This window comes from Arvicola amphibius, chromosome 17 (assembly GCF_903992535.2).
Source record: "Arvicola amphibius chromosome 17, mArvAmp1.2, whole genome shotgun sequence".
Taxonomy (NCBI): domain Eukaryota; kingdom Metazoa; phylum Chordata; class Mammalia; order Rodentia; family Cricetidae; genus Arvicola; species Arvicola amphibius.
The window spans coordinates 17,593,980-17,612,780 of NC_052063.2; the positions used below are offsets into that span (position 1 = coordinate 17,593,980).

The window sequence follows — 18,801 nt, forward strand, 5'->3', positions numbered from 1 at the left end:
CTTAATATAAACATTTTCTAGTGTTAGAAATATGGTTTGAGAACTACTTCTGTCAAATATGTGTATTGTACCCATTTGTGCATGGTTTACTACATGTGTCCAAGTCATAATTGATCACTTCATTTTTGATTATATTTGTAATAAAAAGATCCTATTTATTCACATAGACCCAATGTACATATGTGGTTATGTACTTAAGGAGCTTACTTCAAATTGAAACAATGTTCTGTTAACTGCAAGTCAGATTTCATAATTTAGATATGATCGCAACAATCTAATGTGACTTTAAAACATATATTTAGGTTTTTTATTTTCAAAGATTAATATCTCTGGGTTAAATCATTTGATACACACGTGCTTAAAATATGAACATTCCTTGGCAAAGACTGAAAGTATTTTATGGTTTATCAGCAAGTACACAGTTGTCCTTTCTCACTGGTCTTGTAAACATCTTGTAACACAAAAAAATTAATTTCTTGTTATAGGTAGTTCAACCATCTTTCTCCACATGTGTGTTGTTAATAAATTAATCATATTAGATTGAATATCTTTCAATAAAACATTAAGCACAGAGAGAAAGAATGACACACATTATTGTGATATTTTGACTTTACACAATAATTCAGTCCAAAGATCTAGATATTTGATAGTCTGTAATGTGCCTATAGATGCAGGTACTCAGTTTATATTAATGTTAAGACATTTTAAGTGTTACTCCTTTAGACCCCTGTGGAATTCAAATTTAAATCCATTTTAACAACTACAAAAGACAAGCAGATTGAGAGAAGATAAAAAAAACATTGTTTTATGACTTAATAAATAGCATTTGAGAGAGTGAGGCATCCCTCTGTATTAAATTTCCTATATTTTATATTTTTGAAGACCAATTCTCTATAAACATAAACAAGCCTGTCTTGAGATGTTTCTACAAGTACATTTTTGAGAGGAAATAAACTAAGTAGAATAAACTTAAAAATTTTACTGAGTGCCTCGGGTAACTCAGTCACTTCAGTTTTTAAACCTCTAGATAGTTATATGTGTATCTTATGTACTGATTTATTTTGAATCATCCTGACTTAATTTCAGGAATCCCAAGCTTTCTAGTTTATGTATATCATACAGCAATTTAAAATAACTATTCCTAAAATAAAATGTTTTTACCTGTTTTGAGAGATACTAAGATCTTGTAGTAGAGGCAGCCAACATGAAGAAAATACTTCTGCATTTAAGATGCTGTTGTCATCCAAATGCAATTCTCTAAGCAGAACATGATTTTTTAAGGATGGAGGCTGCAATTAAATATATTTTATTACTTGATAACAGGCAAACATTTTCTAAGCAAATTTAAAAGTATAGAGTCTACCAAAGCTTGTGAGATATACATTCTGATAAGCAATAAACAGTAACTCAAAGCATATTATTATGAGTGTTTCAGTATGGATAAAATGCCTACTAACTAATTTTATTATTTCTAATGTTCTTTACAAGAAGTTTTATGACAAAATGCAATTTAATCTTGATAGTAGATAAATGTGTTCCAACTTATGTACCTAAGTGAGACTGAAATATTATATATGCTATAGTTTAGTTCATTGAGAATCTTACCTTAAACTACACTTATTAGACACCATAAGAAATTGGTTTTTTTTCCGAAGTGGATAAAAATTTAAAATAATGAAAAGAGGCCAATGAGCAGGAAAGATATTTAAGAGAGGTAGTAGAATATAAGAATACAAGTATGAAAGACCAGATGTTGGGAAGCGGGACAAAGGCAAGGAAACAGACCAAAGTCTATATGGGGCAGATGTTCAGATGAAAGTAAAGTTGTAGGAAAATATCATATGAATATATAATTAAAATGAGCTTTTATTGATGGTATCCTGTTTAGGTAGTTGACGTTGCTCCCAGAAGTTAGGTATTATTAAATGAAAATCCTGGTTCCAAGAGTGCTCCCATCTCCATGTTGTTGGTCCATAAAAATATATGGGCAATTGCCACTGGTCTTGATTGATTACCAGAACTAGATGGTTAAGATCTTATTGATGAAGACTCCACCTGCCTTGGTTGCATGACATAAAGAAATAAAACTGGAACTGGGCTGAACCCTTCTTTGCTATCTAGCCCGCAGACTGTAGTAAAAATCTATACAGGCTTCTTGGGGAGAATTGACATCAATGCTCATATTCAGTTGTATACCTGGATGCAATACTACTCATAAGACAAGTGGCAAGAACCCAGTAGTTCAGCAGTGGCAAATCTGTTCCTGGAGAAAACAACTGCTCTCTGATTGAATTTATTGCTTCCTCTATAGGAGAAAATTCCTGTCTGGTGTTGGGACTAATTGAGTCCTGGCCTTCAGCTGCTCTTCCCTGCTAGAGCCTTCTAATTGAAGTGACTAAAAGCTGTGCCTTGCCTAGAGGATCAGAGGATGGGATTTTCACCTGTTGGCCATTAACTGCAGGGTATTTAAGCCTCCATGGTGCTATTAAAGAAGGGCTTTGTACCAGTGATTGGAGGTCCGTGTGTCGGTCTGTCTCTGCGTGTGTTTCCTCAACCTCCAGACCCTTGCCCAAAGCTTGCTAACTGGATTCTAGTGCATAGAGTGCAGGGGGGGGGGGAGGGTAAGAAGTGCAGTTCGCGGCAGCCTGGTACAGGAAACATGGTATAAACTCCATTGAAGGGAAGTTTATAAGCTCTAATGGGAAGAATGCGGAGAGATAATGCTCTTGTAGCCTGTAAAGATTTGTCACTCATATCGGTTTAATAAAACACTGATTGGCCAGTATCCAGGCAGGGTGGTCAACCAGACTATGAGAGTTTTAGAAAGAGGAAAAGCAGAGAGGCAGTCACCAACCGGATGCTGAGGAAGCAAGATGAGAATACCTCACTGAGTAAGGTACTGAGTCATGTGGCTAAGTATTGGTAAGAATTATGGTTAATTTAAGTTGTAAGAGATAGTATTAAGCCTGAACAATAAGCCAAACAGTTTATAATTAATATAAGCCTCTGTGTATTTCTTTGGGACTGAACAGCTGTGAGACTGGGTGGTGCAGAAACTTCCATCTACAGAAGACAATGATGATATTTTGTTAAATAAACCCGGTGTGCCTTTCAAAAATATCTTCTCAATAACTAATCTAATTATCATATATTACTGTAATCAGCTTCAATAAGGTTTGAAATAGTGACTTATAGACTCAACTGATCAAAGAAAGAATAATAAACTGGTGTTGAATGCCCATCTGTAAGCTCTTCCAAAGCTCAGAGAACATTTCAAAAGGAGCCAAACCTGGAGGAAATGAGATAGAGCACTTGGAACACTATCTTCAGGGCACAACATGGCCATTACATTCTTGAAGTACTAGCAGTCAGACGACCTACAAAAGATCTCCTTTAAGTTAGACTAGACAACACCTAGCCATGGAATGCTAAATGCCCCACGAAGCCCTACCTTTCTCTGAAGATTTCTATGCAGTTAGTAATAGTATTTAAATGTTCCTGAAAAAATAATTACCTAGCCAAACTCCTGTACACAGCATGAATGAAACTCATTGAGTTTCTTTCTCTTTTTTCCTCTTTCCATCTCTCTCCCTTCCCGCACATACAAAATAAATGATATAAGAGGGCAACAAGTTCAAAGGGGAAATAACTGGTATTGGAAGTGAATGAGAGAGTAATGTGTTTTGCGAATATGGTCAAAATATATTGTGCTCATGTATGGGAATACAATAATGAAAATCATTATTATGTGTAATTAATATATTCTAACAAAAACTAAAAAGAAAAAAGGGACCTTGTAAAAAATATACAGTTATTAATTAAAAATAAAGAAAAAATATTCAAATTGCTTTCAAAATACATTGTAGATATTTCAATTAAAAGAAGGACATTGCACTGGTTATGAATATTAATTGTTTATATAATTTACCTCTCTTAGGTAATTTCCCTGCAGCTTTACTATTTGGAGCAATCCACAATATCCGATGCCATCAACATCAGTAAGATGATTATGTGAACAATCCAAGTATATGATGGTTGGTACTTCACAAAGACCTTTAGTGCTGATTAACTGATTATGGTCCATAGTTAGTTGCTGAAGGGATTTCAAAGATTCTAAACCACCTAGAAGATAAGTTTTTTTTCAATATCACACTTGTATTACATATTCTTCTTGAGATATAATATTATGCAAACAGTTTTTGGAGATAAAATCACATCTACATCTATATCTGCATTTTTTAAATACAGTGTTTCCTTGTAAACTCAGGCTGGTTTAAAACTTGTGGCATAGTTCATATCTTAAACATCTTACTTTACCCCCTCAATTGCTAGGATTACAGACATGTAATACTATACCTAGTTTTCAAAAACAGTGTTTAGCTATAAAGTTATATATAAATTAAAAACTGAAAGAAATTTTTAATGCATAGATTAGGAAATAGGAATGTTCAAAGAAACAAACGAGGAAAGCCAATCTTAACAAAAATTTTTTTTGAACTCAGAGTGGCAAATAACATTTTTTTTTAGCTTTTTAAAGCATTGTTCAAGATGATAAAAAATGAAACATAAGGTTGCAGAAATCAGCTTTTTTTGACAACAGAAGCAAAAATGAGACAGCAGATACAACAAAAACTGTTGGGAGAATCAGTTGACAGAGGTTTTTGTCCCACCAGGTCCCATATCTGTTTAGTTCCAGATAAACACACAGAAGCCTACATTAATTGTAAACTGAATGGCCTATTAGCTCAGGCTTCTTATTAACTCTTATAACTTACATTAACACACAATTCTTATCTGTGTTAGCCATGTGGCTTGGTACCTTTTTCAGGGAGGCAGTCACATCATGCTTGTTCTGTGTCTGGCTTTCTTTGTGTCTGGGTGACGACTGCAGACTGACTTTTCCTCTTCCCAGAATTCTCCTGTTCTCATTGCTCCACCTATACTTCCAGCCTGGCTACTGTCCAATTAGCATTTTATTAAAATGCAATTGCCAGGCTACAAATCATTGTCCCACAGTACTTCCCTGCTCCCCCTTTTAAAACAAGAATTATAAATTTAATCTCCCTTGTTTAGCTTTCTTCCTGACCATTATCCATAATGACTTGTAACCAATACTCTAAACAAAGAAAAATATACATAGTTCATTTTTTTTTTTTTTTTTTGGTAAAGCAGGTGTAGTTTTCCAGGCTACTTCCTGCTCATTTGGGGCACTGATAATCTTATGGGGACCTAAAGAAAATTTAGAATTATGATCAAGTCATCACTTGAGTATACTGTGAGGCTTGATCATCTCAGGCAGCAGTCTTGAAACTGTTCTGGATGCAGAACTCAGAGGAAACTCCAACAGAAGTCCTCTGAAATGTTGGATCATCTGGACCGTCTGCTCTTACTGGAGGTTCTTCGGGGGGAGAGGTCTTCTTTGATCAAACCTGATTTTTATTAGCCTAGAATAAATCCACAGCCTCTTATTTTCTGTGGAAACAAAAGTAAAACCTCTTCTCTAAAGTAACATATCTTTTGACTTAAATTTTGAAGTCAAGGCATTTTTAAAATATATATGTTAGATTAATTCAGCAGCATTAATAATCAAAAGTCTTTTAGCAGCTGTTGCTCCTTCCTCAGCAGTCATACAATTTAAAGATAACACAATAATATACAGTACCCAGACTCTCTGTGTATTTTCCCTCTTTTCGTGGCTTTATTTTAAACTCTATTCCTTTTAATTTTTGTCAAAATTATTCTCATTTTTTTTATTTTAAGGACATTATCTTTTTTCTTTTTTCTCCCAAAACTACAAATATTTTAAACACACCACAAACTGTTTAGAGGGGTTTTTTTTTGTCTGAAACTATGTTTACTGTATCTCTTTTTTTCTGACCACATGAGTCTTTCATTTGCTAAACGATATGGCTAGGATTAAAGCCACGACTTTGATAGTTGGATCCAGCCCATTCCTTAGTTTTCTGAGAGTCTAGCCTCATGGCTAAGGTACTGGCTAGAGCCATGCTTATTGTCCCTACTCTGGAGTTTAAAGGTCCATGCTGCCACCAAGAAGCATGCTGTAGGCTATGCTATGCATAAACACCATTTAAGTATTTGGTGGCAGGGCCTCTTAAAAGAGCTGCAAAGTTGGCAGCAAAAGCTGAGTCAGGAAGCCTCTCTTGAATGAGATGCACTTGCCTCTAGCAAAGTTAGCAAATCTGAGAAATTGCTGCTACCAAGAAGCCATGCTTAACGCTGTTATTTTGTGTCTAGAATTACTCTCCAAGCTCTCTTGGGTTTTAAGTGGATTTTAAATGGCCATGTAGAAACCAATTTGTTGTAAGCCATGTGCTGGAGACTGACACCAGAACTTTACCTTGTAAGCCCCAGCCTCGTGGCGATACACAGGTTAATAGAAATAGGCTAAATTAATATGTAAATGTTAGCCAATAAGAAGCTAGAGCTAATGGGCCAAGTAATGATTTAAATAATACAGTTTCTGTATGATTATTTTGAGCTGCCAGGTGGCCGGGAAACAAACAAGCAGCTTCCTTACAGCAGAAGAGGAAAAGGCAATTAGAATTGTGTGATAAATTACAAACCATGGATCATGTCAGGCATAGTTACCAATAAAAGGGAGAAGAGGTCATTGTTTTGGTAGCAATGAAATCATTGGAAACTTCAATGATAGAGACATTCGTAGCAATATCTAGAGAAAAGTAACAGTACATTGGAAGGTAAAAAAAAATAGGCATAACTACTTGTGTGGGTTTTCAGCAACGGAGAAAAGTTTCTTCAGATGACCAGCCGGACTCTAAGCAATTTTGCTTTCATTTATCTTTATGAACACACTGGCTCATGGTGTCCCCTTTTCTCTATATATCTCAAAATGCCAGTCAACAATTTCTGTCTCAGATATGCAAAACATAATTCACATTCTGTCCGTTTGGGAGCAGTTAGGTTCATCAGCAAATATCAAATGCTATCAAATGCTAAAATATACCCGAATTGTAATCATCATCAAGCAAGTATTTTTAGTGTGTTCAAAACTCTGTCAAACGATTACAATTTAGTGGAAAAAAGATCATTTAAAGCCTCACAAGATTGAAATGCCTTTGATCTAGCTTTTGTGGTGGTTCAAATGGTTTGGAACGGTTACGAGGTGTGGCCCTGGTGGAGGTGTGTCACTAGAGCAAGACTTTGAGGTTTCATTGTTCATACTATCTATTCCCAGTCTGTGCTTTCTGCCTTGTAATTGTGAATCAGATGTAACTCACTTCTTCTGCTCCAGTGCCATGCCAGCCTGCCTGCCTGGTGCCATTCGCCCTGCCATGATGGTCATGTACTCACTTTCTGAAACCATAATCCACAATAAATGCTTTCTTCTATTTGCTGCCTTAGCTACTGTGTCTTGTAACAGCAATTCAAATGTAACTAAAACATGTTCCTATTTCCAAGAACCCATTCTATACGTACAATAATAAGATTACAAGTACAAATGGTCACTGATATTTTAGTGGAAAAATGAAGATAAGGTGCATTAATAGAGAAGAGTTAAGTGTTATAGGGATTCTGTAAAATGAGTATGCATAATTTCCTATGTATAGTACTGCTACACGGAAGGACAATGATATACTAATGTATGTCAACCTATACAATGTTGAACAAATCTAAATTGTGTGTGTGTGTGTGTGTGTGTGTGTGTGTGTGTGTGTGTGTGTGTGTGCGCGCGCGTGCGTGCAAGGGTCTGTGTCATACAGACCAGGATGGTCTCGAACTTGGTATATAGCTGAGATTGAAATGCACTACTAATGCTCTTGCTACCACTGTGGTACCGAAATGATGAAAAGGCAAAGCCATGTCAGGGTATATGTGGCACTGGGGACTCCATGCTAACTGTTGTGCCGATACTTAAAATATGATGAGAGGAAGTTATAGGAAGGGATTTAAGCAGACAAAGGATGACATTAACCATGTTATCACTCATATCAGGACACTAAACATGCTGCTCCCATAGAAGAAAAGAGCAGTCTAGTGATTACTAAAGTTTACTAAGGCCAAAGGAATCACTATAAAGAAAGACTGGAAAACTAATGGGCAACATTATGGATGTAGCTGTACAGTTCGGCAGCACAATAGTAGGACTTTAGTGTTTAAAGTTTATTGGAATAAATTCACCATGGCAAATATACAATTTTAACGTCTGTCTTGCACTAATCATTGCACGTGGTGATTAGACGACGAGGACCTTTTCAGTGCATATTGTATGTAGAGCCCATTTCTCCATCACCCCATAAATCACTGCCAGAACATGTTCTTCTCCTCCAATATGATTATTCCTGTCCATTTAGAGTGACAAGGGCAGAGATTTCAGAGATGCTGGCATCACAGTTGCCATAAAAAGAAAGGGGTTGAATGACCAAAAAAAACCAGGTACTTCAGTCTTTGGTGGACGCTGCCAGCTCAGGTGTGTCAGTACTGAGCCTGTGTCAGAAAGGAGATACCATGATCATGGAAGAGACAGGGAAAATCTTCAAGAAAGAGAAGGAAATGAAGAAAGGTATTGCCTTTCCTACCAGCATTTCGGTAAATAACTGTGTATGTCACTTCTCCCCTCTGAAGAGTGACTTGGTAAAAATTGACCTTGGAGTCCATGTGGACGGCTTCATTGCTAACGTGGCTCATACTTTTGTGATTGGTGTATGTAGCTCAGGGGACCCAGGTCACAGGGCAGAAAGCAGACGTCATTAAGGCAGCTCATCTTTGTGCTGAAGCTGCCTTACGACTGGTCAAACCTGGAAACCAGAACACACATGTGACAGAAGCCTGGAACAAAGTTGCTCACTCATGTAATTGCACGCCAGTAGAAGGTATGTTGTCACACCAACTGAAGCAGCATGTGATCGATGGAGAGAAAACCATCATCCTGAATCCTACAGACCAGCAGAAAAAGGACCATGTAAAGGCTGAATTTGAGGTACATAAAGTTTATGCTGTGATGTCCTCGTCAGCTCAGGAGAAGGCAAGGCCAAAGATTCAGGACAGAGAACTACCATTTACAAACGCGACCCCTCTAAACAGTACGGCCTGAAGATGAAGACTTCACGTGCCTTTTTCAGCAAGGTGGAAAGGCATTTTGATGCCATGCCATTTACTTTAAGAGCATTTGAAGACAAGAAGGCTCGGATGGGTGTGGTAGAATGTGCCAAGCATGAATTACTGCTGCCATTTAATGTTCTCTATGAGGAGGGAGAATATGTTGCCCAGTTTAAATTTACAGTCCTTCTCATGCCCAGTGGCCCCATGTGGATAACCAGTGGTCCCTTCGAGCCTGACCTCTACAAGTCAGAGATGGAAGTCTAGGATTCAGAGCTAAAGTCCAGAGTTCCGCAAGTCGAAAAACCCAGACAAAGAAGAAAAAGGCCTCCAAGACTGCAGAGAACACAACCAGTGGAGAGACATTAGAAGAGAATGAAGCTGGGTACTGAGGTGGGTCCTATATCCCCAGCTTGTCATTCCTGCCTCACCTCCTTCCCACCGCACCCCAGGCTCTGTGAAGTGCAGTTCGTCTTAGTCACCCAAGACTGCCAGCAGAGCGGGGGTCTTCTGCCCTCATCCCAGTCCCCTACCCATTCACCCACCCACTCTTTCCAACAAAAAAACAGCTCCAACTGACCCTGGTCTTGGGAGGCCAGGCTTCCCAGCCACTGAAGACTACTTTCAGTAGAAAAATAAATTGATAATAAAATCAGGAGTCAAAAAAAAGTTAACATAGACTATAACACACAGCACAAAATAGAAAGAGTCCCTTATATGCTGGTTCCATTTGACAGGGGAAATTTGATGAAGATGAAAGAGTGATATTTAAGTGTAAAATGCAAATTTAAACTTTAATTAATTTTACTTGCATATTTTGCTTCCTGTAAATTTCACATAATTTGATAATTTTTCTTATGTTATATAGGGAGATAATATGCTTTAAAATATGTTAATCCGTAAATAGCTAATTGAGTATTCTGGTAGTAACAAAGAAGTTCAAAGACTCTAAGCAGAGGTAAATGATAATGTTTTAGAAGATAGAATATCAAACATTTTAAGTGGTCACTACACGATATATATATATATATATATATATATATATGCTTAAATTTCCATCATTGTTGAGCACCTTCAGAAATCTGGAGTCCTAGGAAAATATAAAGCTACCTTCAGTTAATTCAGACATTTAGAGCTAAAAAATGTGAAAATGGCTCTCATTTCACCATATCAATTTGTTTAGAAAATAAGTGTGGAGAAAGCAAGCAGAACCTTAATATGCAGTATTCAATATTCTCTACTTCTTGACTGTGGATATAACGTGAATAGCATTGGCTTCAAGCTCGTGCTGCGTTAACTTCCTTGCAATGGTGGAATGATGTACCAATTAAACTCTTTCTCTTTCAATGTGCTTTTGTCATTGTGTTGTTTTTCACATAGACAGGAAAAGGAAATGTAGCCAGGACAATAGTTCAACACTCTTAAGAATTATTCTTTCCTAGTCAACATAACAGTTAGTTCTTCCTCCCAAACAAAAACAAAACAAATAGCCACAAGAATACTCAAAAAACTCCTTCAAAAGACTGAAACAATAATAATTTATACAGGGTTTCTAAAGTGTTTTTTTTTTTTTGCAGGATGCCATTGGGGCTTAGATTTCTTTTTTTTTTTAGTTGTTTTTATTGAGCTATGTGTTTTTCTCCACTCCTCTTACTTCCTTCCCCCCTTCCCCTCTACCCTCTCCCATGATCCCCATGCTCCCAATCTACTTAGGAGCACTTGGCTTTTTTTTTTATTTCCAATGTAGATTAGATCCGTTTACGTCTCTTTTAGGCTCCTCGTTGCTGTATAGGTTCTCTGGAATTGTGAATTGTAAACTGGCTTTATGACTAAAAGCCAGTGGTGAGTGAATACATATTTGTCTCTCTGGGTCTCGGTTACCTCACTCAAAATGATGTTTTCCAGATACATCCATTTGCCTACAAATTTCAAGATGTCATTAGTTTTTTCCCACAACATTGCATAAATATATCACATCTTCTTTATCCATTATTCGGTTGAGGAGCATTTAGGTTGTTTCCAGGTTCTGACTATGACAAATAATAATATAAACATAGTTGAACAAAAGTCCTGGTGGCATGATTGTACAGCCTTGGGATATATGCCCAAGAGTGGGGTTGCTGGATTGTGAGGTAGGTTGGCCCCAATTTTCTGAGAAATCACCATACTGACTTCCAGAGAAGCTGTACCAGTTTGCACTCCCACCAGCAATAATAGAGGTTTTCCTTTACCCCACATCTTCTCCAGTATAGGTTGTCATCTTACAGGTGTAAGATGGAATCCCAGAGTTGTTTTGATTTGTACTTCTCTGATGGCTAAGGATGTTGAGCATTTTCTTAAATGTCTTTCAGCCATTTTAGATTCATCTGTTGGGAGTTCTCTGTTTAGGTCTGTACTCCGTTTTTTTGTGTTTTTTTTGTTTGTTTGTTTTAATTATTTGGTCTTTTTTTGATGATCAATTTCTTGAGTATTTTGGAGATTAGACCTCTGTCTGATGTGAGGTTGGTGAAGATATTTTCCAATTCTGTAAGAGGCCATTTTGTTTTGTTGACTGTGTCCTTTGCTTTACAGAAGCTTTTCAGTTTCAGGAGGTCCCATTTACTAATTGTTTCTTTCAGAATCTATACTACTGGGGTTATATTTAGGAAGTGGTCTCCAGTGTCAATGCATTCAAGTGTACTTTCCACTTTCTCTTCTAAGAGGTTCAGTGTGGCTGGATTTACGTTATGGTCTTTGATCCATTTGGACTTGAGTTTTGGCAATATATATGAATCTATTTTCTTTCTCAATCTCAAAGATAGGAATCACCTCAGAATAAAGGGTTGGGAAAAAATTAATTAAATCAACCTAAGAAACAAGCTGGTATAGCTATCCTACCTAATATCTAACAAAATAGACTTCAAACTAAAATCAAACAAAAGCGACAAATAAGGGCATTTCATATTAATCACAGGAAAAAATCCATCAAGAGGAAATCTCAATACTGAATATCTATGCCCCAAATACAAGGGCACCCTTGTGTGTAAAAGAAACACTACCAAAGCTTAAATCATACATCAAACCCCACAAACAAAGAGTAGGAGACTTCAACACCCCACTCTCAGTACAGGACAGGTCTACCAGACAGAAACTTAACAGAGAAATAAAGGAGCTAGCAGATGTTATGATTCAAATAGACTTAACAGACATCTACAGAACATTCCATTCAAACATAAAAGAATATACGTTTTTCTCAGCCCCTCATGGAATCTTCTCAAAAATTGAACACATACTAGGTAACAAAGCAAACGTCAACAGATACAAAAAATTGGAATAACCCCATGTATCTTATTGGATTGCCATGGCTTAAAACTAGAATTCAACAGCAACACTAATCTCAGAAAGCTCATAAACCTGTAGAAATTAAACAATGCTCACCTGATTCACAAATGGGTCAAGGAAGAAGTTAAAGATTTCCAAAAATTCAATGAAAATGACACACAACATACTCAAATTTATGGGAAACAATGAAAACAGTGTTAAGAGGAAAGTTCATAGCACTAAATGCCTACATGAGGAAGCTGGAAAAAAAATCCCAACAGAACATTTGAAAACTCTAGAACAAAAGAAGCAAACTCACCAGGGGGCTAGAGGGCGAGACATAATAATCAAATTGAGAGCTGAAACCAGCAAAATAGAAACAAAGAAAACAATGCAAAGAATCAATGAGACAGAGGGTTGGTTCTTTGAGAAAATCAACAAAATAGACAAACTTTTATCCAATTTAATCAAAAGGCAGAGAGAGAATATCCAAATTAACACAATCAGAAATAAAAAGGGGGCATAACAACATACACAGAAGAATTCCACAGAAGAATCCAAGTTGTACTTTGAAAACCTATGGTATTCTTAACTTTATAAAGCTCTTTAAAGCCCCCCAATCCTGGAATGTAGCCTGAGCTTAAGCCAAGTGTGTCTACTGCTCAAGGTACTCAGTCCATGGTATATATGGGTCAAACATTTTAAATATCCAATTTAAAAAATTCTCACAGCAATTAGCCAACCTACAATAAAACCTGTCACCTGATATAAATAGCAAAGCTAAAGATGTGAAAGTAGCCAGGAAGCTTTCAATGAATACAAGGTTAACATCCACGCTCTCTCAGTTCTTCAAAGGTGTTTATGTCCAAAATTTTTTCACGACTACCTACACATATGCTTAGCTGGGCTTGAGAGTTTTAATTTCAGCGCAAAGTCCGCAAGGGTTTTAAATTATCTACAGAAACAAGAAACATTGAACAAGGAGTCAGGGCACCCATCAATATTGTGAATTTTCTCCACAATTTTTTTTTTCACGAGTTAGCTGAAAACCTACGGTCAGCTTTTTCTCTATTTGTAAACCTGGGCAATTTCTTTATAAAGCACTGACTGCGTTTTCAAAGGTGAACTAGTGCCATCTAGTGGATCCAAATGTTTATGGTATAATACTGAAAACATTTCTACATGCTAAACATTAGAATTTTTACTTTCTTCTTCAATAATTCAAACACATAATCTTGATGTATTCCCGTCGCGTTTTGCACAATGACTATGAGTCTTCGGTTCAAAAGTTGTGTGACAGGTGTATTATGTAATTATATTGTCATCTCAAAAAAACCACTCAACATTAAAAAATAAGGAAATAGAATGAATTCCAAACCTGAAATCCTGCCTACATCATTTACTAGGTGTGTAACTTCAACTGACCTACTTCAGCAAATGGGTAATGATTTTTTTTTAAATATGTGAAAGAAGAGAAGATTCATCTGTAACTATTTCATAATCTCTACATGAGAAGTGAATTACACAACTAATGTATTAGGATGAAGGCTACTTATTTATTATAATAAGGCTATATTAAAATCTATTTTTCTGTAAATGATACTTATAAAATTTTATTTTCATAAAACATGAAGTTATTTTCAAAAAACAATAAATATAATGTTTCTGTTAAAGTCACTAAGAACTAACATGAAAATGAAAGAAATAAAGAATACTTGACTATATATCTGAACATAAATTACCTATTTTTCATTGGAATTGCCTATGTTCGAAAGAAAACTATTTCAATAAAACATAAAATCCTAAAATTGCCTGCAAGCCAGTTTTAGAAACTTTAACCATCAATGTCAAACTTCCACTCCAGGGTTGTTTCTCCCTCTAACAAATTGAAAACAAATGTTTTCCCAGTTTTAGGCAAAAGAAGACATCGGTTATAGAAATCATATGGAAACATCCCGATTTAACTGCATTCCAACCAAACTAAACTAAATTATGAATGGAAAATTCAAGAAAAATAAAACATCATTCAAGTAAAGAAGAATAACTAAATGTCTGGTCTGATAAAAGCAAATTTGCTAAAGATCACTTAATCAGTAAGCATTTGTGAGCTAATTCTGAATATGCAGAAAAAATTCCAGAGCATGTCAAATTCTTCTTATATGGAAATATCTTTCCAAACAGTGCCAAGGATTCACAGAAACTTAAAAACACTTTTTTTTGTTTGTTTCTTTTGTCCTTGTTTTTGTTTGCTTGCTTTCACTGTTTTGTTTGCTTTTGGGGGTGCTTCAGGGGTGAAGGAATATGGGGAACCAGAAAATGAGCGAAATCGGGGTGCAAGATGTGAAACTCCCAAAGAATCAATAAAGAAGTTAAATAAAAAAACATAACAGTACCCTTTATATTACTACATAACTTCTACAAAAGCACACACTAAAAAAATTGCCTATTTCTTAACTTCACTAACAACAATTAGTATGTACTTCAGTACTTAAGCTGAAATATTAGTACTGTCATTCAATTAAGATTTAAATGTATATTCCATTAGTGAAAACTATATATTCCCAGAGATACTGCCTGTAAATATATTTTAATATTAAATTTAATAATAATAAAAATCCAGTTTCATAACTTGAGTTTATCAGTACTTTTGTTAAGAGTACCTCTTTCTTTGAAATTAATCTAATTATTTCATATTGCCACTACAATGTTGAATTGTTTAATTTGTAGTGAATTGATTTTAATATCTAATGAACTGATTTAAAAAGCTTAATGGTAATATTACTATTGTCCACTTAAATCTAAATGAAACACAGTCAGATAACATTTATAATATTTTTATAATATATAGATTATTTAAAGTGAGCATTGCTTATTGCCTACAGCAAAGACAGAGAGGACTTAGAAAAGCATCAGCAAGCAATTAAATTTGAAACTAAAAATATAAAATAGCATGGTATCTCTGCCAATTTTACTTCACCTACTTAAGAAATATTATACAGTGGAACTGTAACTTGCTGACTTCTAAATACCAATCCATCTTTGTGCTCTTTCGTGAGAGTTCTTAAGAGCAGTATATCATCCAAATGACAAAATCGATCTTTTCCCATAGCTCAACCAGAATTTCTAGGCTGTTCTTAAAGATGAAAAACAGACTCCACTGGTCGTCAGGAAAGCAGTTGCAAATATACACTCTTCTCGCACTCAATAAATAGAGCAGTCTCACTACATCCAAAAGACAGCAAAGGCATCCTAGGCTTGTTTTCTCTGTACTACAGAGATACCTCAGACACATCAATTAAAGCAGTGGCAGCTTTCACATACATCTGATAGATATTCTGTCCCAGGAAATCCAATGCTTACACAAATTCCCACATAGCACTACTGCCAATAAAAATGGCGACTCTACTAATTCTTAAAAACAGTGTCTGTTTTGCTCTTTTTAGCTTTGCTCTAGCACTCTCGTGTGTGCCCACACAGTAATATACTATTAATGCTCTTGCCTTCATTTTAAAAAATCATTATTCCTATCTGTTTTTATACTAGAATTTCAAAACAAAACAAAAATGTAACAACAATTATTTGTATTTGACAAAATTCATGGGTGTTTGAACACTACAAGTAAGAGAGCCTATATGACAGAAACTTTAAACATGGATCAAAAAGGTGGTCCCAAAATAAACTTTATTACTATAAATATCTAAATCAATGATTCTTGAAACATTTTTAAGTAGAAGGTGATCTGGAGGAAAAAGCAAAAGAAAAGTCATGAAAGAAAAATGGGCTTTAGTTTCAAGGACATTTGAGAGGCAACTATGGTAGCATAACCTTCAAGACTGAAATTCATAATAAAAATAACAGTCTTCTTTGAAAATGTAGAAATTCACAGTCTCAAGGAAGAAAGCCAAAGCTATGCAAAGCAACGTGTTGCTAATAATAATATTATTAACATTATTGTTATGAATAATAACAGCTGACATTTAAAATATCACAACCCAACCAGTCTAAAACCAATCAGCATAAATGAAATAACTGAGTTAGAGCTTATAGAATAAAAATTGTCTCCCAATGAAAAACAAAAGTCGGTCACCTTTTCAAGGCCCATAAAACATTGATTACAATAGCACTATATACAACTGACAAGAAAGCCATGCAATATTCTAAATAGTAGAAGTGCAGGTTTTCTCTGGCTATGAGTAAACAAAAGGAAAATGAGAAATGAGAAATAATAAATATTTTTGCAAAGAAATGTAAATCTTCAGAAAAAGAACAACATACAACTGCAAAGCCAATTAAATTACATATCAGAACCTGCAGAAAGGGATATGTGATGATTTAAGCATTTTTGCCAATACATACACAATATTAGAATGAAGTGTCTGAGCATACAATTGAAGAGTGTAAAGAACAGAAAAGAAACTGATATACTCTTCATTACTATCAGGCTTCCAAAAGACACTACACTTAAAGAAGTTGTTGTACTTAAAGAAGTACAACACAGGCTTTTCTAAATTACAAAAGCCCCTTGGCCTACAAAACAAATCACAGCTAATTATCTGACCTAACATCAGGCAGTAATTCACAATGAAAAGATAACAGGCAGTCAAGGTAAAGGACTGTTATAAACTCCATAATAAGTGAAAATTTTAAGGAATTTTAAATAACATCACTTAAAATGTGTTAGCATTTATCACGAGTGTATGAACTGGCTTTTTGGAGCCCATTTCTTAAGGAGGGATTCCCTGCTCAGCAGGGAGGAGCTTGTCCTGTTTCAATTTGATAAGCCAGGCTTTGTAGACTCTCCATGGGGGGACTTACTTATCCTTTCTGAGGAAGAGATGGGAGATTAGGTGGTAGGAAGGTGTGGGGTGTAATCAACAGGAGGGGAGGAAGAGGAAAACTGATGTTGTATGTAAAACGAAAAAAAAAACTTTCAAATAAAACATTAAAAAATGTGCCACATTTAGTGAAATTATGGCTATAGATATGATGTAGCTAAAGTAGATTAGCAACTGGACAGGATAAAGATTCACCTATGAAAGGAACTGCTGGTTATAACTGTGAGGAATGATCTAGAGAGGTGGGGATGCCTGGGAGGGATGCTCCTGATTAAGATAACCAATATAGGAAGACCCATCATAAATTTTGAAGGCTCTATTAATAGATCCTATTGCTGAAGAAACAACACACCTAAGTCACAGAATGTGAAGAAAACAAGAAGATAGTCACATGGAAACTAACTCCTTATTGGCTATCTTTTGTGGTGTTGAAAGTGTTATGCATGCTACTGAAGAAAAAAAGTATTCATTAGTTCATCCAATTGTGAACAGTTATAACTGAGTTACAATAATGACTGCTCTGGCCAGATAAGACCTCTGGTGCAACAATTGCACAAATGTTATGGGAGTAACCAACCACTTTCTGATAGAATCTAAATTCTTTTCCATGAAGTGACCACCTGATACCACAAAAGAGATTACAGACCTGTGGCTAGATTGGTCAGAAAAGAACCCATTACTAAAGGGATACAATAATAAAACTATTCCTAGTGATTTATTGTTGTCCTCATAGATCAGAGCATCTTTCAATACTCATCATAAAAGCTTCTTGCATGAGATACCAATTAGCACAGAAACCCTCAATTTGTCAACTTATAGAAATGAAGAGACCGTGGAGTGCTCAGCCCTAAGTAGGACATACATATCACACTTCTTCTCCCAAAAGCTCAGAGCCAGAAAGATTATAAGAGCCACGGGTAGGAGATAATATTAAGGAAACAGTATTTTCCAGAAACAACAGGGCCACTGCACATAGAAACTCATGGTGATTGCAACAGTATGCACAAGCTCAAACCAAACAAAAATTACACAAAGATGGGGGAAGGTGGGCATGAAATTCCAGAACCAGCTGCGGAGCTACTGACATTGGATAGCTACTGGGGAAGGGAGATTCAGTGATTTTTCATAATGTATCTCCTGGTAGGTTGACAACATAGCAGGGAAGACTACCCCAGGACTAGGTAGATGACAGAACAGCATCTGTAAAGAAGTCTTGTCAACGCAGCTGAAATCCAAGTTGATCAAACCCTTCTATCAGGCTTGGGGGAGCAATTTTACTGACGCTGCAAGGGAAGCACATGTACAAAGCCAGGAGGATTATGCCATACATAGGTTTTGCCACATATGAATGTATGAGCATAGCAACTAAAGGATTGCTATAGATAAAGGACTTCAAGATTGTGATAAATTAAAAATGTTTATGATCCATGCTATTATTCAAATAAATGTGATACTTTCGAGAAAACAAGAATATAGGATCATGTATTATTGGTTCATGCAAGGAATCATTACTAGGTTTACTGGGTGCAACAATACTCTGTGGTTAAGTGAAAAGACATTCCATTCCGAGAAACTGTTTCTTCAAACA

The 18,801-nt window shown here is 35.8% G+C and overlaps 1 protein-coding gene and 1 pseudogene across 1 annotated transcript in view; one reads left to right on the top strand and one right to left on the bottom strand.

The window, feature by feature from the left end:
• The window catches only part of Lrriq1 (leucine rich repeats and IQ motif containing 1), a 140,471-nt gene that overhangs the window by 94,629 nt on the left and 27,041 nt on the right, over positions 1–18,801 (bottom strand). The window contains exons 11-12 of the mRNA XM_038314967.1: positions 3,929–4,122; positions 1,162–1,289 (exon numbers count right to left, since the gene is read on the bottom strand). Of these exons, the coding sequence (XP_038170895.1) occupies positions 1,162–1,289; positions 3,929–4,122 (322 nt within the window). The remainder of the gene's footprint in view (positions 1–1,161; positions 1,290–3,928; positions 4,123–18,801) is intronic.
• Positions 8,398–9,470, top strand: LOC119803614 (annotated as a pseudogene).